Source organism: Calonectris borealis, chromosome 8, assembly GCF_964195595.1.
Source record: "Calonectris borealis chromosome 8, bCalBor7.hap1.2, whole genome shotgun sequence".
Lineage (NCBI taxonomy): Eukaryota > Metazoa > Chordata > Aves > Procellariiformes > Procellariidae > Calonectris > Calonectris borealis.
The window spans coordinates 16943584-16968866 of NC_134319.1; the positions used below are offsets into that span (position 1 = coordinate 16943584).

The 25283-nt window shown below is 44.8% G+C and overlaps 1 protein-coding gene across 3 annotated transcripts in view; it reads right to left on the reverse strand.

Annotated features, from left to right (window-relative positions):
• DDAH1 (dimethylarginine dimethylaminohydrolase 1) overlaps positions 1 to 25283 on the reverse strand; it is a 69104-nt gene that overhangs the window by 17310 nt on the left and 26511 nt on the right. For all 3 annotated transcript variants that reach the window (XR_012674488.1, XM_075156201.1, XM_075156200.1), the window contains exons 2-4: positions 7682 to 7781; positions 6448 to 6521; positions 5752 to 5871 (exon numbers count right to left, since the gene is read on the reverse strand). Coding sequence is in view for 2 of the 3 variants with exons in the window: in XM_075156201.1 (XP_075012302.1) it covers positions 5752 to 5871; positions 6448 to 6521; positions 7682 to 7781 (294 nt within the window). In the remaining variant the exon portion in view is untranslated. The remainder of the gene's footprint in view (positions 1 to 5751; positions 5872 to 6447; positions 6522 to 7681; positions 7782 to 25283) is intronic.

The following is a 25283-nucleotide window of genomic DNA, read 5'->3' on the forward strand; positions in this document are numbered from 1 at the left end:
TCACCGCCATGCAGCCACGCTGCCTAGCAGGGAGAGCTCAAAGGCGGCTCACTCAGGCTGTCATATTAGGCTCACTTAGGATGTCAAATCACATGCGATGGAAGGGTAGGCATGAGACTTCTTTGCACCCACAACTTCCTTTGTTCCTTGATAAATGAGTCTTGGAAAAGCCACCGCTATTCACGCGTTAATTGCATGATTGGTGTTCCAAGCTCATATGCATCGATGCTCACTGTGTCACTCTGCTCCGTTGGGGTTTTCAGAGAACAGATTGAAACTAGAGGAGTTTTTGGCCTGGCTACGGCTCAGGCCTTTGCCTCCTTTGGAGCCTGTACCAAACTACTGCTAGTTTGGTTAAGGGGTTGAGTGCACCCATCACAGTTGCCCAGAGAGGTGGTAGATGCCCCATCCCTGGAAACATTCAAGGCTGGACGGGGCTCTGAGCAACCTGATCTAGTTGAAGATGTCCCTGCTCATTACAGCGGGGGTTGGACTAGACGACCTTTAAAGGTCACTTCCAACCCAAACTATTTATGATTCTATATGGTGGGATGAGTGCTCTCCGTGTCGCAGCCCTCACCCCTAGGCACCATGACGGGTTTCCCACCTTCCTTCTAAGTCCTCTGCTCCCTTCTGAGATCCATCAGCAATCACCAGGCACCCGGCATTACCCCGGAGCAGCGGGGTCAGCTGGAGGCTTTCTCTACCAGTCCCGTGGGGAGTCCCTGGCATTAGTCCTTTGGAGAGTGCCCGACATCAGAGCCTACCCAAAGGACAACCCTCATTTCCCAACCCTCATTTCCCAGCAGGTGAGAGAACAACTTCATTAGCGGGCACCTGCTACAAATTCAACATGTACTGCTTGCAAGGGAATAGTGGAGCCTGCCAAAGCTGGGAACAACACGTGTAACCCTCAGATCCTTTGGGATTGCTAGAGTTATCCAAAAAGTGACAGAAAATGGTTTGACCGTAGCCAAAGCTGCTTAAACCAAAGACTGTGTCCACCATCATCTGCTGCTCTCCAAGTCTTCACTCATCACAGAAAGCAGAGGAGATTTGTGCTCTGTACCAACCAACATGAACAGCCAACGGACAGAAATGTGGCTTTTCAAGATTTAGTAAAGAGCGAGAGAGTACAGAAGGGAGTGTGTAACAGATGCTGTGTCATGGTTCTCATTGTCATCTTGCCTAGCATTTGCCTTGCTGCTGGAACCTGAACTGGATTACGTCCCGGGCCTGTTCCTGCTCATCTGCTGTCCCAGCTGTGTCCCTCATTGTGGAAAAAGCAGTACAGAGCGTTTGTCCGCAGCGCTGCCCCGACACCTCCCCGCACCGGGGCCAGCACCATCACAGCCTGAATTTGTCCTCGTTCGTGCTCGCAGTAAAGGTCCATGACTCCAACAGTGCAGGATCAGAGCCCAAAGGTGACATGTTTGGAGGAAATCCTGGCTTCACTGAGAGAACAGAAAAATAATCCCAGGCTTTACTGGCTCAACAGCTATGGCCAATGTCCAACTATGGAGTTATGTGTACAGAATTATGATCGGGTTTAACTACAAGAAGGAATTAAATGCATGCTGAAAACAGCAGAAGGAAGTTAAAGTTTCAGATGTGATAGCCACTACAGGCCCCAGGAGTTTCTGCAGTTCATTTGTCTCTCTCTTTCACCCAGTCTCCTCAAGTGCCACTCTTCAGCTGCAGCCCAAATATTCTATACTTGCCAAAGCCTGAAGAGGATTTAATGGTTAAAATGTCACTTCTGATTTATTACCTGCTCCTAGCATGTGCTCTATAATCCTAAACTCTGTGCACTCATTTCCTAGCTCACTTGCAGCGCTTTACCTTACACACACAGCACTAAACTCATGATCAATTGCACTCTGCCATACATGAGCACTAAAAATAGAAAAAGAAATTGCATCTAAAGTATTGTAAGGATACATGAGTTGCACCAGTAAGAACAATCAAGAAAAAATTCTCTTTCAAACAAGGTTGTTAGTAGGAAGATAAATCCTATTTTAAATATAAAATCTTAGCACAGCATGACATAGCAGTTGACTTGTTGCCTAACAAGTCACGCTACAGAATGGAAACAACTCAACCACCAGAGACGGTTAAAGACAGCTTAATCATCTTGCTTGTATGATTGCATTTCCAGAGCAGACATGAAAAATGGCAACAACAAAGAAGAGGTTTAAAATAACAAGCTATCACAATAAAGGAGTGGCATGCTGGGCTGTGCCAGGCAAATGACTCAGTAGAAGCTCAGGGGACCGCACTGCCACACAAACTGTGATGGGTAACGAGAGGAGCAGCTGACAGCACTGCTACAGCTCAGTCGATCTGGTGAAATCCAGGGAGCAGCATTTAATTCTGAGTATCAGTGCCTCATAGAGATCCTACTGCAACTGCATTTCCACAAGACTGCAAGAAGCTGATTACCAACTGAATTTTTTTTCTTTGGAGGCAAATGAACAAATACGAAGAAATCACTGAGGTCAAAAAGCAAGAACTCAAACGTTAGAGGAAGCCAGTGAAAAGCAGCACTGTCAACTCCGTCATTTCTGAGACAGATGCTTTACCTATTTGTTTTCCAATAATTTCTCTGAAGAGATTTACAGTCCTGGAGGAACAGCTGGAGATTCCCCAGGATGACAGTGGAGTTGGATCCAATACACTGAGCAAGAAACACTCTGGGTAACTTCGTATGTTGCTCTACTGCATCGTGGTTGCCTGATGTAACCTGTCAGCTCGCTGGGAGCGCAAGAAGGGCATGTGCTAGGGCACAAGACCGCTGCTCCAGGCCAGAGTCCCTAACCTCAGCTGGCAAGGTGCGAGCAAACACGACCGTCACACACATGTAAACGTGCTGCTAAATCTCCAATGCACAGAAATACACAGAAAACTGACATAGTTGATTTATTTTTTAAAAGATATCCACCAACAATCAAAGACTGCTAGATTATCTTGTTAATTACCATTTTCTTTTAAAAATGTATCTGCTTTTTACTGTACCTTGATTAATGCTGGTATTTACTTAACAGCTAGTTACCAGCAACATTTAATCAGCTTATCCAAAAAATATTTTTGGCTACAATAGCTAAATTGATGCACTGCAACACGATTAGCTGAGCTGTGCAAAAGGCTTTAATCAAACTGATGAGTTCTCAGATTAGTCCTGGCTCAAGTTCAAATTGCAGCTCTGAGCAACCAGTATTGTACTTGAATTTTGCTCATGTTTATAAACACTCTATACAAGCGTAGGGCTGTCTGGATATCTGCAAACTTCGTCAGGCTGCTGCTCATGATGCATTTCGAGTTTGAGCCTGAATATTTGGGATAGTGCATATTTCACAGGGAAAGATGCAGGGCACTTTCCATCCCAGACTAAATCAATCTCACAGCATCAGGAACATCAGACCTTACAACCAAAACCATTTGTCATAAGTTTCTCAGGGGAGAAGACATGGGTGATAAGCTGGGAATGTGCTCCCAGAGCTTCACGTAATGATTTCTAATAAGAGAGTAACTTCAACAGCTTGTTCAAATGAATGAGCAAACTTAAAGCCACTCCAAACTACGTGGGAAGCCAAGGGACTGTCCTCTTGTTTAAGAGCTCCCCTAAGGTCCCGTAGAGCAATCAGGCTGCTATCCTATTCCCTTAATTGCTGCCAGGCTGCAAGTCTGAGCTAGCCAGGACTGCACTTTCCTGGCCTCCATAATTCAACCCATGTCCAGCAGGGGAGATTCTGAGATTTGAAATGTTGGTTTTATCTTAGCTGGGGACTGAGACATTTTAAATCTTGAACTGTCACAAGATAAAAAAATTAAAAAAAAACCACCAAATCTCTGCCGAGCTCTGATAGTAAAAATGATGCTGCTGGGAAATGAAAAGTCCTAGGATTATGCCCATGAGGAAAATGTGTAAGATCTGAAAAGAAAATGTGCAATGAAGTATCACAGCATGGCAGTAAGGACAAGAAGTCGTTCAGGCCTCCATCTTGCAAATACTTAAGGATGTTTTAAAGTAATAAATATCACTAGCTTATTGAAGCCAAGGAGGTGTACAAGACGTGCAGGATGGGTTCCTAAGCTCTTTGGGAGCCAGAGATGTTGATTTCAGGTTACATATTACTTCTACTGTAAATGTTCTCCTGGCACAGATTCAGATCAATAGCCTTGGGCACCGATAGCAGTGCTGTTCTTTAAAATAATTCATGCTTTAGAATCAGGGCAAGAGTTACAAGTCGGGCTGCGTAAGTTGCATTTAAATTGAGCGGATTTCAGAGACCCTTTTCACTAGCTGTCTCCACCCCTCCTCATTTACTATAAGGGACACACAGCTGGCTTCCTCCATGCGTTAGTGACCATGTTGCATCAAGGGGGCTTCTGCAAAGCCAAAGAGCAAAGCTTGCACTTAGGTTCTTATTTACTGGCAAAAGAATCAGTATAATCATAAGCTGAAAATTTGGAACTTGCTGCCATCACTGAAAAGTAGATTTTAGTTTAACCTTTGAAGGCAAATCCTGATAAAAATGCATAAGACACTTAGCTGTAATGCTTTCAGACATGCTCTGGCTTACCTGCATCTCAAACCAAACCATTTATCAAGAGGGACAAACTCCCTCAAGCTTCACTTCAGGTAAAGTCTCAGTGGCATTTTGCTGTTTTGGTGCCCCAGCCAAAGTTTCTGCTGCACAGCATCAGTGCCTGCAGCTGTGCTACCGTGCAGGAGCAGAGATGCTGATCTCTCGGGTGAGCTGTCTCGTTGCCTGTGTGTGTAATGAGATTCATGGCCTCAGGTGTCTCTGTGCCCACGTCTCTGAAACAGCTTAATTTGGTAGATTTGCTCTGAACACACCCAGCAGGCAGGAAAGCCACTGAGCCCAGTGCAAACCACAGGAGCAATAAACATTTCCCATTGAGGATGATGGTGGTAGGACAATGTTGACCTGCTACAAACGGATTACTGCTGGCAAGTCTGCCAGCAAAGAGAGACCCAGAGTCATGAGGCCTCTTAGCCTGAGGGTTCAAACCCACACCTCCCACTTTAAAGGAAAATGTTCAGAGACTCAAATTATTACCAAGGCTGGGGTGAGACTACTCTCCCTCCTTTCTGCTGAAGCCACGCTGTTATGAGACCCTCATGGGACCAGAGAGGAGAAAGCATGACCAGGAAGGAACTTGACTTTGCAGCCAGGTGATGGAGGAAGGAGAGATGGGGAGTCCTGGACTCTGGTCCCTGTGGCTGGAGTTACTTATCAATCTTCTCCAGAAAGTCTACACTGCAAAATGTGTACACAGGTCATCTTCACAACAGGGATCAGACCCCTCTCCTTCCTCTTTCATGCCAAAACTTTTACTTCCCCTCTGGCAATTTTAAAAGCCACGTTTCCTCATGGCAACATCTGAAGTAAACATCTCCTACTGCTCTGATGGTATCGCCCTCCTCCCTCCTATCACCAAATCATCACCTCCTTAGTCAACAAAGCTGTAAGCCATAACCTGCATTATTCATTTTAACCTGTATAATCCATTTATTTCCTGAAGATAGCTAAAGCTAAATTAACATCATTGTTCTCTTGCCTGATATAAACATTCTTTATGGTTTGCACATAGAGGATACCCTGAGATGTACTGATTTCCTCCTTCATTGATCTATAGCTACTTCAAAATTCCGAGCATCCTTGAGCAGAGATTAAGAACAAAAAAAACAAGTTTGTTGTTTAGAAAATTTTCTTATGTGCTTACCTTGAGGGCTTTCTGTGCAGCTTCACTTGATCCAATAGCAATCAAGTTTGGTCCAGCCATGCTGCAAAAGCTCTTCAGATGCAAAGAATCATGAACAGGGACTGTGGAGACAGCATAATCCTGTACAGGAGCAAAGAATGGTTGCTATAAATATTTTTAAATTGTCCTAGTTCTATAATTATATTGAGACATTCCATAATTAATTTTACTCTCTGCAAATTAACAATAGCAACATATCCCAGGGCACAGTGTCAACTGTTTAAGTATGACATACCCCTCTGGACCAGTCTTGTCTGGTGCACTGGAGTAAAATCCAGAACATGTTTCAAATATTACTATTGTTGCAACTGAAAAGAAATACATTAAAATGCGTAATTAAACAGTATGTACATAAAACGTCTCCAGGGACCAGCAATGTTGCCGATACATGAGAACATTAAGAACGTGAGTGTTGATACGCTCTCAAATAATAGCCTCCCGCTATCCAAGATACTTTTATGCAGTGATCTCACACTTCAGATCCAACTTCAGCATCTGTCACTTTACAGGATGCTCAAACCTTTTCAGTAACTTGTACCTTTTTTTTTTTCCCCAATAAAGCACTTGAGTATGACAAACATCTTGGCCAGTATAATTTTTAAATTGGTTCAGTGGATGATAGCTTATATTTCCTGTGGCATGAATGAATCTACAAACCTTAAATGTGTCAGCCAGAATTTCTGCACCACGTTGATTTGTCCGCCTGGAAAGACCCACAAAAAATTCTCTGCCTGGAATGAAAAAATGAAGGGCAAAACAATTACAGCTTTTTTTTTTTAAGCCATCCAAAAAAATCACTACATCAGCTCCTCCATCAGAACATTTTAAAAACAGGCCATCTTTAGAGACATTCTGAAGCAGTCTTTCATGGGTATCATTTTATATGTTCCTTTTCTCAAGTTGAATAGTAAAACTGAAAATTCAGCTTAGAAGAACGCAACCTGCAATCGTGAGCTGATAATTTAAAGCAATTATCTTTTTCCAGAAGACACATTTCACCAGAAGCATAAATAGCTTCCTCTTCTAAAGCTCTGCAATGGTCATTGAGTCAGGAAAGAGAACAGCTGGGCTGGATTAGTACAGCACCGATTGACCATTTCCCCCTCCCTCTGAGATTTCCTCTGGTCTGGAAGGCAGCTCTGCAGCCACCGGCATCCTCCAGCTCCAGAGGAAATCAGTGCTGGATCTGCACCGCATTAGAAAGCCCTCCCTTCCCGCTCTGCCTCTTTTGAGACCCTTCTTTCCCCTTGGTGAACTAAGGCAAGCAGCCAGTCTACTGTGATGCTGATCAAAATAAAGAGGCTCATTCAGCACAGGCGGGGAGCAAGCGTGTGCGCAGCCGACGTGAGAAAATGCCTAATGGGTTTAATGACATAAAAACCACAGTCGGTATCTTCATCTTTGAAGTCAGTATGCATGTAAGTTGTCTAGCACATGACATCTGGCAGGTAACTCCACCACTTTCTCCTTAAACTAAAAATGCATTTTTTGTATTTGATTCATTGAACTAGTGACAATTGTCTCCATCGAGCTTTTACAAGTCCTGAAAATGAGTCTGGTGAACGTAGCTGCTTGTAATAAGAAATATGAAACAACTGCAGGCAGCTGACTACTGAAAGCATTTTTCTTATTGGCACTTTACAAGCTAAAATAAAATTTGTATGCACAGTGCTGCTCTTTGTACTGTGTGTACTGCTACTTCATTTATTCAGGCATTAGGCAGGACATCGAGGGTTGCATTGAAAATTCATCTTTCAGCTACCTTCGTGACATTTAGTAAACAACTGATTTAACAAACCACACGAACGGCATTTTATTACGCTGATGACAGATAACATGCAGTCTTCAAGGCAGTCAGAATATGTAAACAGCAAATTCACTACCACTATACCTGTAAATAAGACATCTCCACCATCCAAGGTTGCATTTTCATCTACCATCTCTACTATATTGAGGTTGAGACTTTCTAGTACTTTCTTCATGGCTTCAACCTGTTTAGAAGAAAGTTGTTTAGAATATATTGTATCATTGAAAAACTTAAAAAACCTACCAGAAATACATATCGTTAATAAGAATTACAGTCCTTTAACAGGCCTTTAGCAAGATGGATCGCTGCCTATTGCAGTTCCCCAACTCTCTCCAGAGACCTTTGTGGTCTGGAGGGGACGGGGTGTCTAGTGGCAGCGATCGGGCTCTTGCCTTTGCACAGGAACCATGCAGCTTCCAGAGGAAACAGATGAGGGGTCCAAAACGCATGTTAAGTCCGGTCCCTCTGCACAGTAATATCCTCTCTTGCAAATCCTGTCCCTTGGATTTGAGCAGGAAAAAGGACCAGCAGGAGAAACGTTCTCTCCTTCCACGCTGCTCAAACACAAGACACGGCTCTACCAGCCACGGAAGTGGCAGCTCTAGCCCCTCTTCAGTCAAGGGGAGAAAAAAAAAATCCCCAAATCAGTAAATGTTCATTTTCTTTACAGTTTTGCAACTTTACCAAGCACTAGTTCTCCTTGCATTTTTGAGCTACGTTGCTACAGAATTACAAGACTTTCATGTCTACGTGTTGTGTGGCTGGCTGCTCGCCGCGGAGAGCCGCAGGCGTGGCAGGGAGCCTGGGGCTGCCGAGGCCCTTTCCTGATGAAAGGACCTCGTTACAGGAGCGGGGCATGCAGCTTCAGCAGGTTTCCTCTTTCCCAGTGCGGGCTGCTGAGGATGCCTAGAGCAGAACCTGTTTCTATAGAGGGTCACGTCATTGGCCATCCATAAGAGGGGCTAACGCTTGCTATGTTCAAGCACCATCGTCTTGTGCCTTGTAAGCCAAAAGAAGCACCTACACACAACCAACTGCTCACCAAAAGCTTACGACTAGAGCTTGCAGAATATCAATATAAATATGAGCTCATCCACAGAAACCCGTGAACCTGATCCCACTCAGCAGCATCTTCGTCTTCGGTGAAACCTCCTCACCGTGGTTAACCAGAGATGCCCAGCAAGCATTAATAAATGTGGAAGACACAGTGAAGACCTGTTAGACATCTCTGATTTTTGCATGTCCCACAGGTCATTTATTTATTTAATGTGATAAATCAAGCATTTCTAGAACAAACACAGGAAGCTAAAGCAGGTGACATGGTACTTGTCTTCCAGCACCATATACCAACAGAAATAACTCCAGCAGCCCTACTCTTGGGCTCTGCCAAACTATACCTGCCACGGCAGAGAAAGGAGATGTGATGGCGATTAGTCCTTCACCCTCACTGCAGCAGCCTCAGAGCAATAGCAGCACATGTCTTGGCTGTCATACCTTCCTAAGAGTGGTGCTGGCTTCAGGGAATAAAGGACGGGGGCAGACGTGATCCACCTAAGCCCACTTTTTCTGCTCAATTTTCATGGCTCGGCCATGTGGCATTTGTGAGTCATGCCATTAACCCTGAAGCCCAGGCCTAAAAGGCAAGAGCAGGTCTTCATGGGCTGCCAGGACAGCTGATGGAGGTCTGTAACAGATACACTGGGGACATCATCTCATCCAAGATTGATCTGCTCTCTGGAGGTGCCTTTTTCTCTCTAGCACGTCCTCGCTCTCCAGTCACTTTACAGTACAAGTACACTGCTAAAGTAGGTGCCTCAGTTTAAAGTTGAACGGGACAAAGGCAGGTCTTTGTGCCATCTGGAGAATGCCAATGGGTTAGACTGCAATGCAGTACTGTACCCGGGAGCTTCCCGAGACCGAGGGGCTCGTCCTCCCCACGCGAAATCCCATCTAAGGCTTTGGCACACAGACTGGAGCGAGCCTGCAGCATGCCCTTTACAGTTATTAATGCTTCTTTTTGCTCCTCTGTCTTTCACTTTATGCTAAAATGACTTCAGGCTAAAACCTGGCACTCAAGAGTCTCCAGACTTAGTAGTAAGGCTTCATCTTTCTTAGTCTTGTTGCTGTATCTCCAGTGATCTTTAAAATTAGGTATATAAGGAGGATGGACCCATGTGGTATTTTAAAACTAAAAGGGGAAACAGCTGAGTTAATGTTGGAAAACTGACTGTTGTACAAACACAGCAACATTTCGTAACATCCATGTGCTGATAGCAGAATGATTTCTTTTGCCTGCAAAGCCCAGTAGTTTTTACTGTGCAGGTGCTACGTGCTTAAGAGCCATCAGACCCCAAAGAAGAAAACAATTGCTTAATGTGGAGTAATACAGTTGTGGCATTATATAAGAAGGTTCCCAATCCAAGGGCACGTAGACTCACTGTTTTGTGCCGGTGTGAAGCAGACAAGCAAACTCATGACTGGGCATAAGGACACCCTGACACACGAGTACACCAGCCACAGGCAGTTGGAATAAATAAATATACCCATCAGATGGGGTTACCTAAGGCAGAAGGCCAAACCGCAGGAAAAAACAGGATTACCCAGCCTGTTGTGTCGTCACCTATCTCCAGTTAATCCACCCCTTCCAGCAGCTTCCAAAACCAAAACACCAAGAAGAGAAAGCCCTTTCAGGAGACGTGCTGCTGAGCAGGTGCTCCCAGGGAGAGCTGTCTAGGCTTGCAGAAAAAGCCCAGCCAGCGGCTGCCCCCGCTGAGCACCCGCTCTGCTCCTGTCCTCCTGCCTGATACTGTGTCCCCACCAGCCTGGAGCACCAGCAGAGCTGCGCATGTTACGGTGGCAGAGGACCACTCTACCCGCTTTCTGTGGGAAGAGCCAAAAGCAAAAGCTTCTCTGGACCACAGAAGACCATCTGAGAAGGGTAACAGGTAAAACCTGGGCAGCCTACAGGGAAGACATGAAGGTGCTTCTATGTGTTGCCAGGCTGCCTGCAGACCTAACAGGGCCAGGAACTGTACCACAAATATTGCGAGCAAGCTAGGCACGCTGGTTAGAAAATTTGTGTCTGTTAATGGTTTAATAAACTTAATGGTCAGAAGGAGGCATATTACTGAAGGGAAAAGAAAAGCAGCATGCATCTTGGCTCTGTGAGGGAAGTTGAGGGTGTACAGAAGCCTGAAGGTGGATCTGCCTGCGAGAAGACGTGCCTGTGACCAGAGCGAACAAACACCAGTCACGGAGGCGCATGTGGGTTCCTCCAGCAGGTGGGAAACCTACTTTTTTACCTGAGCATTGCAACTATGCAAAATGCTGGCACCGACCTGAGAAGCGACTTCCAATGCAGTTGGCAAAGGGCCGCGGAGCTTCCCAGGGAGAAGCAGGCAGGAGGCGGCAGCACTTCGCATCCCTGGGCCAGAACGGCCAATTAATAACACTTGTGCTAGAGTACCAATTAAGTAAAGTGCTTAGCTAATGAGAATAGTGGAAGGTAAATGCTGAAATGCTGACTTTGGATTTGTGATTTGAGTCATATATACGTTTTAATCACCAGCTGCCGATTACCATTTAACCACCAGGCTACGTCAGAGATGCCTTGAATTGTTTCTTTATTTAATTTATAGGGGCTGATGCAGCTGTAGCACAGACATTAAGGAAAGTTACCAGAACTAAAAGTTGTCCAAAATCACAGAAAACTAGTTTAATTTGCATTGTCATTGTTCTAGGCTTTGAAGATATTTATAAGATGCTCAAGATGTTTTTCCCCAACAGTTGAGCCATTTTAGCTTATGAAACCAAATTTAAATAAATAAAATGACTGCCATATAAACAGCTGGATCTTTTTTCCATGATGGGTGTTAATGGATTCAAGTCTACGGTTCAATGTTTTGCAGGGTTTTTAAGCAACCAGTAGAAATTCCTAGAGTTTTAATTGGAAAGTGCTGTTCACACGTCTGGTGACATACGCTAGGAATATCTTTCAGTATCCTTTGCTTGTGTAAAATAGAAGTCTCAAGTTACTGTTTGTTTTCTATGGGCAACACCAGGAACTTCATTCAGTAGAAGCAGAAATGAAAAAAGGAGCACAAACTGAGATGGAGAAGATCAGAGGGAAGACTTGACATTATTAAAAAGGCGACTGTAAAAAAAGAACTTGTAAATACAGGATTCTGGAAAAATGAATAGCCCTCCAAAAATGAATAGCTGAGTTTCCTGCACTGGGGATAGCACAGACGCACATTACCCCCACCACATCATCTTTAAAAGAATCCTGCAGCAGTTCCGAGTAGGGTCTCCAACACAGCATGTCCACGGCACGTGTTTGACATATGACCATCTTGGAAACAGTGTACTGCATCATTCAGAGTTTGGGTTAGTATGTGGTAAAGTCCACACAAGTAGCTTGAGTCTGTATCTCATCACTGCAAATGGGAATCGAGAGCTTGGCTCCATCCTTAAGCCTTCCCACATCAGGAAGGATTGTGCCACTTCCCAACAGAGCTCCTATCCCGGAGAGAAAACTAGATACAATCTCTAGCTAAGGACGGACAAGTGACTGTTATCCTGCAGTAAGAAGTTAAAAATAGGGATGCAGCAAAGGGGTTTGATTTCACAAAGCCCTCTATCCTCCTCACATTTTATCCTCCCCAAACAACTGATGCCTGTTTTTCTGAAGTGTAGAATATTAACACATACTGGTGAGATTTTATAATGAATGAGAACTAATTCACAGAGCTAGCTTTGATGTATAACAAATAACCACCTCTTGCTTTTTTTCTCCAGGAGAGAGATGAAAAAAGGTGGATGGAGAAAGTCCTCTGTGAAGCCACAGTTACCCAGGAGACACCAGTAGAATACAGAAGTATTTGGAAATGACCTGATTACAAGCATATTCACTATGAAGACGACTTACTGCTTGCTTTTTTCATAAGTAGCCAAGAGGAAAAGTCACCTTCCCTCACTTCATATCCTTTATTTGAAGACTAAAACCCCAGGTAGTCAGAATTGTAGCACACAAAGAAAGCACTCATCTGTATCCTTTAAGATTTCTGTATTGTATTATCTCAGGTCAACTTAAGGTTTGTAACATGATATTGGGTTTTATTGTAAATGTATCCATTACTACATTGGTTGAGTGTTAAAGTTTGTACGCTTTGTGTAGTGTTATTTTTTCTAACAAGCACATTCCTGGTGTGAGACGGGATGTGTCTAATCCATAGCAAAGCTGATTGAGAGACAATGGGCTCCAGCCAGCTCAGCTCTGTTTCAAGGAAAGAGGACAATAACTGCGTTTGACATTTATAAGAATCTAATTTCCTCGTGCTTTAAAAATGGAGCTCATTACCCTCCGGACTGGTGCCTTCCACCAATTACTGTAACTGATGTGCGGGGATTTTTCCTTCTTTATTTTAGAATGTGATGCACTCTAAACGGAGGTTGCTTCCTAAATTATTTACTGGTCTTCTGTGCCCTAACCATGTTATGGGATTTATGTTATTGACAGTAAGAAGGAAATGATCTTTTCAAAAGACAGTGGAAACAGGGAAATGATTTTGCGAGCCACGGGCTCACCCCTGCCAAGCGCAGGGCAGCTTTTCCCCTGGGGTGCCAGGGCTGGGGGAAAGGTGCCACCGAGGCTCCTAAACACCCCACAGGCAGGGGCACAGCTGGGGCTCGGCAGAAATTGTGGATGGTACCAAATCAGGCATCCCCTAATGACTGCAATTGCCCATCCACCTTTGCCTCCGAGCTCTTGGTGAAAGGGGGAAGATGTCTGCAGACCTGTTTCAAATGAAAGGACACACAGAGATTCAGAGGGCAGAAGACCATCCAATGAGCCAGAGATTAAATGAGGTCTCTAAACCAGCAGAGCTCAGCTCTAAGTGCTAACAGCTCAGTTCTCCAGAGATCAACCGCAGCCATAACAAAAAGGGCTCTCAGCCCAAGACACACTACCGCACTGCCTCCTGAAATTTTACATCCACCACCAATTTATCCAACGTGGTAAATCACAATTATTGGGTTTCAGTCTCCACTTCATTGTGTTTTAAACTGTAATTTATAGCTGTGCAAAGCAAATGTCAGACTTAATATATGCAGAAGTTAGACTATGATATCTCCGAGGTGACTATTTCTGGAGCCATTAGCTCTGAGTTCACAAAGTGCCACTGTCAATATATAATGCATTTTTCAGCAAGGCTCCGAGTGAAGGCTATAAATAGAGATCGACAAATCCGGGGCCAGGAAAGGGTAGACTTCAGTTTTGCAAAACCAGATACCAGTGTTGGTCACGATCCAGGTTCTTGCCTGTCTGAATTTGCTCCATTTGGAGATGAGGAAAGTCTCTCTCCTCTTGATGATAAGCATTGCCCTTCTGGGCTTGCAGAGGCTTCCAAGAAAATAAAGCAGCACTGTAGGAGTTTTGTGTTTTTTGAGAAGAAAAACCCACTACTGCTTGTTTTCTTGCTTTAAGTAGGTCAGATACACACCCCCGTGTATGTTGATCTCGGAAATTTGTGGGATGTGGGTTGTGGCAGAATTTCTGACTCCTGCTCCCAGTGTTGATACCAGAAAGGGTCCTGGCTCTTGAGAGGTCAGCAGGGAAGCGGTGGAAGAACAAGATGCTCCAGCACTGCTATTCAATGCAGATCACGCTGTAAGAGTGTGCTAAGTGCAAGACAAGTAAGGTCAGCTCTGTCCCACAAACAGCCAGCAGCACAGCCTGGTAAGGATGCCCTGTACCTGCCAGCTGATGGACCACAGCTTGCTTTGGCAACCAATCTCCCTTTCTACCCACACAGGCCTTTGTGTCCAACCCACTGCCTCTTTCGGGAAGGGGAGAGAAGGTGAAGACCAGCAGCAGCCTGGTCTCAGAGCAAATCGCCAACTGCTCAGCAGCACGCTCCTGGATGGCATGGGTGGATATGCTGCTCCAACGGCAGCCGGACAAATCGCATCCAGACTGCTCATTTCAGAGTGATCCCAGCATGACTTCAAACTAGGCTGCGCATCACAACACGTGGAAAACACAGTCATAACACCCAGAAAACTCTTTTGGGAGTTTCAGTTGATCCTACCCTGTTACTCTCTGACAAAATGGAAGTCCAGGGCCAGGTCCTTACCCAAAAGGTGGGGCAGTTGCACCGTAGCATCAGTCAGACTTGCAGTGCCTCACTGGCTGTGCCGGAGTACCCACCAGCACACAGCCGGCACCGCTCTCTGCTGGCAGACGCGGGCTCCTTCCACCCCGCTCAGCCAGACGTGCCATCCAGCGTGCACGCAGCATGGCTCGTCCTCAACCATTTTTCATCAAACAAGGCCATGGGAGGGCCAAGAAGGAACACTGAGGTACTCCCAAACCACATCCTCAAGAAGAAGAGAACTTGTTGGTTGCTCCCAATACACAGATCCCACGCCAATGCTTTCAGGTTGCAGCTCTGAGACAGTCTCACCCTTACCCTAAGCTTGCACCAAGCCGGAGCAGCTTTTAGCAGAGCTTGGGCAGTTTATGAACCATGGAGTTCAGAAAGGGCCACATGGGTAATTATCCCATCCGTTATTGCCCACACACTGCTAATTATGGATCCAAACCCACTTACTGCCCTACTGAAATAGTCACAAACTGCGTGCTTAGAGCTGATGTACCTGGTGCCGAATGTCCATTGCCCCTAGAGAGTGACCCGAGGTCGGGGTGAGTACAGCACCACTAGGGATTAATGGGGAAGGGGAAACATGGAAAGAGCTGGAGCAGGGGCAGCACAGAGAAGGACTGGCACGCGGAGGAGGAGCAGAAAGTGGCAGGTGGCCTCCGGGGCTTCTTGTCCCAGAAAAGCTTCTCGGCCGCGCAGGAGGGGAGCTCCAGCCTGGCAGGTCTCGGGAGGTCAAGCGGCAACCTCCTCTTCCAGGTACATGCAGTTAAAAACACAATTAATTTGGATGTCCTTGGAGCATGTTGTGTTTTAATAGCTAAGCAGAACCGAAGCGCATGAGAACAACTCTATGCAGCTCACCAGCAGTAAACGACGCCTGGCTTTCCCCTTCCTCTCTTCCACCACTTAGCATTTAAAATGCAGGGACACCATTTCCCACAAAACAGGAGCCAGCAACCTGCTCACTTGCTACAGAAAGTTGGGCTGAAATTTCAACCCAAATCCAAAAAAAAGGCAAAAAAAAGAAAAGATGCTTAAAAAGATGGAGATTTAAAGTCGCTAGAAGAAAAGGCTCACTAAGATCCACTAAGCATAAAAGCAGGTTAGTGGAAAAGTTTAAGCGGCATGAATGCATTGTTACAGAAAAACAGTGAAGATTTTGCTGGATAAAGACTATGACATGAAATTTAAGTTGTATGCAGGCATGCTGAGAAAGTAACGTTCTAAATACTTTCTGCTTACAATTACAAAATGATCAATTGTTAAGTGTTGGACAGAGAAATATATTCCATTCTGCCTGGACATGCACAGCAGGCCAAGAATGCACCTGGATAAGCCAAGCATTCATTATCTCCCAGACACTCAATATCCCATAATACCCCCAGCGGCTGCCAGCTCCTTGTTCACCCTTGACCACACGCCATGTGCCCCATTTCACAGCTGAAAAGTATTTAAAATTCATGAAGCCTGTTGAAAGCTCGACTGTCACATTCTGCTCATTCCACAGGGTATGGGAAAACGGCACAGAAGGGACATTTCCACTGGGGCTATTATAGCTCTTGAATAACCAATATTCCATTAAATTGCTAATAAACCCACTTGAAGATAAGTTGATCACAATCGAACCATACAGTAGCATTCCTTTCCTTTAACACCGAGTTGTCAGGTTTCACTCTGTACTGTACTACTGTTTCTGTGCCGTTTGTTCGTGCCTTGACACAGAGCATTCAAGATACTCACTTTGTCTCCAGTAATCTAAATGCCCTATTCTAAAGAGGCTGAAAGATCTTTAGCAAGGATAATACTCCGCTTATTCTAAGGTAGGGAACTCTTTTCAAAGGAAAATCTACACTAAAGAAGTGAAAAATAATTATACCTCAACGAGGATATTTGGGGATTTGTAACTTCTTGAACGGGGTGCTCACAATATGAACGCAGTGGTAAATGGTACGAGCACCTCCCGGCTTCCCTAGCGCTCAGTCAAGCTTGGTCTGGTCTGAATTTTCAGTTGAGTTTGCAGCTCAGCAACTCATTTCCTCCTCCCTCCATCAAACCTTAGTTTTTATCAACCAAAATAAATATAAAGAACTTTGAAAAACCCTAGAAGAGTGTTGATTTTGCAGTAAAATGGATTTTGCTTAGATTCCTCGCAGTTAATTGTCAAGCTGCTGGCACGCCTGCTGTTGCCTTCTGATCTTGCTGTGCGCGTATGTCATTGTGCCAAGAGGACTCCAAATTTTGTAATTTCAAACACTGAAAAGCATGTCAATCTCCTTCTCCGAAGGGGATTTAGAAGCTTTAATTTTATATTAACTAACCCAACATTGCAGAAAAGCAGCTCCCACCCAGCTCTGTCCCAGCGGGACCCCAGGAGCTATCATCACCACCCAGCTCTTAACTCTTCCCATCGCCTCTCCGAGGCAGATTTCAGCTGCACAAATGGCCGAGGACCATCACTGGGAAGATTTGGCCCCATCTAGTCTGTCTGGTGGGGAGCCACAGACAAGACCCAGTGGTTGCCACCAGGTGCCCATTGCCCCATGCTGAGGATGGGCAGGGAGGAGAAGCAATTGCTCCTGCGGGCACCTGCCCAGAGCCCCCCCAGAGCAGCCCAGCTCGAGGAGCAGTGACCATCGTCACAGGCAGCCAAAGGAATATTTTTCTTCACATTGAATGCACTCAATAACTGGCCTTTCACTGAGGAGCATCCGGTTGCTCCCATGTTATTTTATAACAAGGGCCCCACAGGCAGAGGTTATACTAACCCAGCATTTTTTCCCCTCTAATAATAGGTTTCATTCATGCTTTCAGAGAAGTTGACTTGTCTGTCTTATTTTAGCTAAGCTAACGCATCCTGCAAGAATGCCCTGAAGTGTCTAGACATATATAACAACAATAATGGCAGAAAATGTAAATTCTGACCATTTTCCACCTCCCAACTACTTCCAGTAAGGTTTTTACTGCAGGTAAGAAAAGCGTCATCCCAGTAGGATTACAGAAGTTTGCTGGTATACACGAAATGGGATTAAATCCTTGAAGACACACCAACAGTTTTAAGTAGTCAAAAATACATCTCAATACAAATAAGCAAACTGAGAGTCATCTATTGACCAAATCAGCCAGCACAGTGCTTGGTGGGACATTTCAACCTGAAAATAACCTTTGGCAGTCTAATACTATACTGACAAGTTTTAATAAATTCTTAAGCTTTAAAGAAAAAAAAATGCAGTAAGCATAAGCAATTATCCATCTCCGGTTACTGTTCCTTGAACTCAAACTGACAAAGGCGAAGGAAGAGCCAGCTTTGCGAGTCCTGCTTCTGCACCGACTTCCCATTCGAGGCTTACAGTCATAAGGAGGAAACGAGAACAAAGCAGCAAGCACTACAACATGAAGAGCACATGAAAGATACAGCAGTTGGTGCAGTCTCTCTATAACCACACATTTTCAAGAGGTAGAAACTTTTGTATAGGCAGTGCCCTGCCTTTCCTTGCAAGCTCACCAAGTGTTCAGGCAGCTGCCTGCAGCGCTGGGCAGGGAAGAGCCTGCATCCCCCCGAGAGCTGCTGCACACCCTGCAAACGCAGAGAGGGACGACGGCGCCTCTCGGGCTGCTTTGCCGGGACATCCCTCACCCTCCTGTGCCTCTAGTGACAGCAGGATTGCAGTACAAGCTCTCTTCTCGCCTTTTGCATTTTTAAGCCATAAAACTCTCAGGCAATATTTCATTTAAAAACATCAACAACTGTAGGCAGACAACCTTCATTGTAATGTACGTTACATTAACACGATACTAAGAAAACACAGCTCCTACTTTTAAACCAGCCTGCTCACACCCTGCCTCCCCTCCTTCCCTCACTAATGTCTCGGGGGACTGTTGCTCAGTAAAATTACAAAACCAGAAAGTTATAGAACGGGAAGTCTATGGCGATTAAACCTCCTATGTGACAGCATTGAGTCCTACTGCCCAAGAGGGGACAACGACCCACCAGATGCAAAACCATGCCCTCAGCCCCAAGGAGGGAGCACTGGAGCCTTCCCAAAGCCGCTCCAAAACCTCAGTGTCAGAACTGCTGTGAAAGGCACCCATCTGCGCCATGACCAAGCACCAACTTTGGATATAGGCAATATAGGTGATGTATCACTGAAAGTCCTAAAAAAATCATTAATTTCCTGTTTATGACAGACATCTAAATGCTTGGAAAAAGGAAATAGCCACCTGCCTTTCATGCAGTGATGTTTCATCCAGACAAAACGGGTACGCATACAAACTCTGATCTACAAAGCCCTGATCTATGCCACAAATACTAACGAAGTACAAGCAAAAGGAACTCCTTCAAGGCCTCCCTGCATTTAATTACGTTGAAGTCTACATGAGTTTCAGTGCATTGACATTTACACAACTCCCCCCAAACAATTTCTGCAATATAGGCACAAGGATAGAGAATTTAAAACATTTTGTAAAGATGCAGCTCAGCAACACACATCCTTTTAATACTTAACAATGAATACTTATCAAGTTTAAAACCAAAACCTAGATTAGAATACTACTCCTTCCTTTTTAAAAGAAATTGCTTAGGTGCAATTAAGTTCAAGTCATAGTCATTTCAAATCTCAGAGGACACCGCTGCTTTGACCACCTGCAAGCATCATCAACGTAACTCCACACAGATTTGCGAGGAGAGCATGTAGTTGCAGGTGGGAATTAGGAGGGTCAAACCTGAACACAGGACCTGAGCTCTAGGCAGGCAGCAGCGGGTGAAATCCTGGCCCCACCGAAGCCAGAATCCCCCTCACCCAAGACACCCCTTGACATTTTATACAGTAAACGCAGAAATGCAAATGTCAGCATGCCTGTAAGGAAAGCACTCTAAGAGCACCAACAGTTGCAACATGGTTCATTGTTTTGGTCCTTTCCCTGCCAAACAAGCTGCTACACGCTTTTACGTATGAGACCCTATTCTTTCAATAGAGCTAAATATTGTGTTCAGACAGAAAGTGCAGTGAAATGGGGGGGGAGTGGGGGGTGGTGATGGTGGTGTTACATTTTCAAAAGAAATACATTTCCTTGACATGTCTGCAACTTGGCTACTACTGCACTTTGCTACTGTATAAACATCTTCCACTGTACATGCATAAAATACAAATGGATTTAAACAAAGGGAAACCAACATGCTCACTTGTAATGCACAGAGGGGAAAAATGAAGAAAGGCAAAATAACAGCTAAGTAAAAAGTAACCGTTCAAAGATTCTACTTAATTAAAGCTCTTCTAGTAGAAAGACACTTTAGATATGAGACCCTTAGCTCAGTTTGCAAAAGCACATCTCGCTAAAGGAGCACGACTGGGTTATGCCCCCTTCACTCACCCACCACAATTCCACTCATCAGCACTGTGCTGGAGACGCAGCTTCTTTGGTATCTTACTACTTTGTCTTGCAAACAGTTACTTTGGGGACGGAAATATTTCTCTGCAGGCTTTTAAATGCACCTTAGAAATTAGGGTTTCACTTAAGGTATTATTTAATAAAAGCTACCCTGAAGGAGGAGTAAATCCAGTAAGAACTCTTCGCAGCTGCACTGCACTGGGCTAATTGAATTTGATGACCTACATTTCCTAATTACCCCTCCTGTATCTGAGGCAGCACATGCCCATGTTCACCGCATCCAAGCCAGCGCCCTTCGCAGAGCGGCAGTGATGTTCCCGAGGGGTTACATACTGGAGCATCCGAGCTCTGCCCTCCTGCCCGCTGCCAGCTCCGTGTAGCACGAGGCACCGCTTTGGGGGACGCGGTGATGCCACAATCCTCCCAACAGGTCCCCTGTTCGGTGGTCCCTCCTCGCAGGAGCCTGGCCCAAACCCACTGCCGCACAGATCAAACAGCAGCAGCATGACTGATGGATGCAAGGCAACAGCAGCCCACTTCCAGACTCGTGTGGGAATAGGGAGCACGTCTGCTGGAGTAACAGCCAAGAGTCAATGATACAGCAGACTCCAGTATTACTTTATAGTCAGCCTAATGGCTTTTCCTTTCTCTGCACAGTACTACATAACTTCACTGCCATACAGAAATAAAGGGAAATACTGAAATTTATAAAATTATAACTAAATGGAAACTATTACCTCACCAGATGCTATCAACACCATCAGAGGTGTGGAAGTAACCTGACAGCTTGTAACCACAGTGCTCCCAGGCAAAGGCAATACCAGCGCCCACGGGTACCTGCAGGACCTGCTGCAAACAAAAGGCGAGCCTTGGGCTGGAGCGGGGGTCATTCATGGAAAAGTTAAATGAAAACAACTTAATGCACTCCTGCCATTGAGCAGATGAACTCTGTACTTCCGTGGCAGCCCTTTTTGGCTTCGGCTGCTGGGGGCTCCTGCCCCACCGGAGAGGACGTCACTGCTGCCCAGGGTGGCTGAGCCTCCCTGAGGACCACAGTCCCAGCCAGGCAAGCCCCAGCCCTACCAAGAGGGCTCAGCTGTGGGCATGCCATGTCATCCAGCCTGGGAGGAGGGAAACGATGCCTGCACCATGTGGCAAGCATGGGGGAAACTGAGAGGAGCACCTGGCCTCAGAACCTTGACTACAGCATTGAGCCCTTAGTGCATCTCCTGCAAGCATCCTGGAGGAAATAAAGATGCCCTAAAACTTGCTAGTTATCTTCCCATGTAAGGAAGACAGCTCAAGAGCTCCTCATTCACTCCTCACAACCACTGGGTTACACTTAGGAAGACCAGACACAAGCATATACCGTACAGAAAGTTTTTAGCTTCTTCAGTAGGAAGGGTCTTCTGCTGGCTGGTGTTAACTCCACACCTCGCATGCTTACAGATCTGTGGGTCAAGCAAAAAAGTGGAAACCTGGGAAAATGACGACTGCTATGTTGTTTGTAGATGTTAGTGTTGTTTTTAAAACTTGTCTCTATCTACCGCTGAATGCTTTTGATGTCGTACAAGTGGTAAGTGCTCAAGGGGAAAGGTAGAAAGTCTGTTCTCCTACCTGTTCTGGCTAGTGACAGGAAGTTATAACTGTAGTTACACAGCAGTGAAGAGAAGCTGCAGAAATGAATACAGTCTGCAAGGTCAGAGCAGAAGGAATATGATATTTTGTTTGGCCTGTTCCACATTCATCTTCAACTTCAGCAGAGTAACGGGTTGAAAAGAGGGCAAAGGTAGGAAGCAAGTCTCCAACGCACTTGGAATACACCAAGTCTTTTCAATACTCACTTTGCTCTAAAGGAAGAAATACAGCTTCTCCTTCAGAGACTACTCGTTACAGTAACCAGAAAAATGATGCTCCTGTAAAACCTAACGCACAGTTAGCAGAAATTAATTTATAAAGTCACGATAATTTGTTCAGAATACAGATAACGCTCCATGCTCTTTCAGTTACAGATAATGTGGTGAAGAGAAAATGCACCAAACAAGTGACAGATTCCATAGACGAAATGGATGTCCCTAATAAGTAAAAGCAGTTACATAATGAACACACAGAATTAATAATTTTCAAAAGCCTTATTTTCACAAAGCTGAAATAGTTGAGCCGAATTATTAAGCAGCTAATTCGCATGCTAAAAATAAGTGATGCCCAGGAGCAGTTTTAAGAAAATGTCACTAAATGTCCAGAAAGCCTGCTCTCACATGTGAGAAAGAACACTGTACTAGACTAAGGATCAAAGATAATGGATAAGTTAATTGGTATAGAGGGGAAATTAAATCAGATATAAAAGCCAAAACAATTACAACAAGTAAGTTTTAGTGCAATATATCACAAATTAAGGAAACTTATAAAAGCAAAAGGACATAGTGAAAATCTCTGGATAGCAGAATCAAGATTTACAAGGGCCTTTTTATTTCTCCTTTGCTTCCCTACCTTAGGAACAACAGGAATAGCAACAGTGGTGCTGATTCATTACTACCTGGAAAGGGTGAAATTTTCAATATTCACCAAAAAGGTAAAAGTGCTGAATGAATATTTCTGCTCTGCATGGGGAAAAAAAGCCAGTTAAATATTCAGATTGTATTATGGAGAGTAATTTTCATCCCAACCATGAAACTACAAGACATTAAACAGCAGTTATTAAAAAGCAGGTCAGGATGATTTCCACCTAAGGAGGAGTTCTGTAGTGTTCATAATCCTTCACAGCCTAATAGGGATGCCAGAAAAATTTGCAGAATGACTGACAGGGGAGTAATAAGGAATTGAAGGATAAAATAATTAATATCAATCAGCATCCTTACAGAAAGTCAATCTTGTCTAGTTTGATACAGCTTTGGATGAAAGGATAACTCCAGTCAATAGCAGCGATGGCATTGATGCTCCAGGTTAAGACGTATACAAGTGGATACTGCTGCTGGTATGCAAATAAAATGTCTTCACACATGTCTCAAGACCTGATAAAAATGGAAATCATTGATGAATAGGTGTGTTTCAAACAGAAACCCACGGGTGCGAGGTCACTCAAGTTTCACACAAATAGCCTGAGAGCACACAATTATCACTGGTCAGCAACCGGAGCGTCACACCGTGAGCAAACCAGGTCATCGGCAGGGAGGACGGCACAAGAGGTACAAGCAACCAACGCACACAGCCATATGGGCACCGCAAAGGCTGCACGGCTGGCACCAGGACCTCAGGCCACAGCCAGAGGATGGGCCATCTGTTTAGTTTTGTTAACCGAGCCACCACAAAGGATCATCGTCTGCACGTGGGCTCTCACCGCAATCCTGCAACTGAAGGGAGACTTTCGGACAGACAAGCAGGGGAACCCCGTGTAAGGGCAGAGAGATCCACCGTCCCGGCACGTGCCATTGCCACAGCTGCTCTCCTGTACCACATCCACCGCATGGAGAACATCCAACAGTCACGAAGGACTCAGAGAGGACCAGGAGGAAGGCATAATTTCCAAAACCTCGAAGCAGCATTCACGGAGCTCAATCCGTTTTGCTGATCAAGGAGAGGATTATAAAGGCCTTCAATCATGTCTGCAAAGACCTACACAAGGAATAGAAATTCAGTTACAAGCTCTGACAAAATACAGCGCATAGAAGCTCAATCCAAACCAGGAGCCATGGCTGATGCAGGGATAGTGTTTTATTTTTAAAAGGAAGATAATTTCTCATTCAGATAACTTAGCAAGGACTGCGTTAAACTCTTTCCCCTCTTTGCAGCCCAAGCGAAGGATAGCCGTGGCTCAGCAGTGAGCAGCCCACCCCTGATGCGGACAGCATCAGTCTAGGAGAAGAAGATGGGCAAAAGGCTGAACCCAGGTGCCTACTGCTAGCCTGGGCACCAGAAAACACTGATGGACAAACTGCAACTTCACTTTTCCTCCTTGTTCAGTGAAGGGGAAGAAGATACTGAGCCTGGTGAGAAACTAAGGCACTTTTCAGACAGTGGCTAAAACCAGTGCAAATGATGTAATTTTAGGAACAGATGAGTCTGAAAATCTTGACTAAAGAACTTTTTTCTTCCATTTATTTTTTAATTGCTGCCACACATCCCCATGCAGGCAGGAGTACGCTCACAGGAACAGATGACGTACTCGGTTTACTACCAACAAATGGATCAATTTTCTCTTTGCGGGTAGTAAAAGGCCTCCCTGGAAAAGCTTATGGCTATTTAGGACAGACAAGGTGGTTAAAGATATCTTACAGTACCACTTACTTGCGACTTCTGCTGGTGTACTTAGCAAACAGGAACATTAAACGGTACAATCTTGAATGAAAGCACATAGCATCTGCAATACATATCGCAGCACGTCCGAGCGATGGGATAACTGGGGAGGAGCAGTGTGAATGGTAGAGTTCACGTGGGAGGGGGCGGGGGGCAAGGCAGCTTGGGAAACACTGACGTATTGTCTTTCCATTACTAAAAATTACACTTTGTGAAACAGCATTAGATCATTTTAAGAGGTTTATATAAGGACACTGAAAAACAAGTCCTTTTGCAAATTTATTTTTTTAACGTCCCCCTCCTCTTTCTATTTCCACTATGCATTAGGTTGTGAAAATCCAACATGCAATAAGTCTAGTGTTCCCAGACAGAGGAGACCAACCTCGACCCAAGTTAAATCTTCCAGCTGTTCCCAGCTCCTTCTCTTCTCTCCATCAGACAGGCTCATAGCAGCGCCTTAATTACTTGTTTAGGAAGGATGTGACATGTTCCAATTTAATACATTTAGCTCTTCTTAGAGCAAATGTAGAATTAAGCCTCAGTATGCACTTGACAGATCTCTTAGCAACTAGAGTGCAATCAGCCAACAATGGGTGATTCACAGTTTTAGCAAGAGTGTGCAGAACTGCCTGCCAAAAGTCTGAATAAACTCACATTGCTAGACACTATGGTAAAATGTACCCTGATCTCTTTTAAACTATTATATCATAGAGGAAAGTTAAACTGCATGCATTCCAGCAGCTTGCCTGAGTCTGGAAACACAATTGAACTGCAACATCTCGATTTTATAATAACTGAGACTTTTCAGTGGTTATTTTCATTTAATTAGGATAATGGTACCTTTC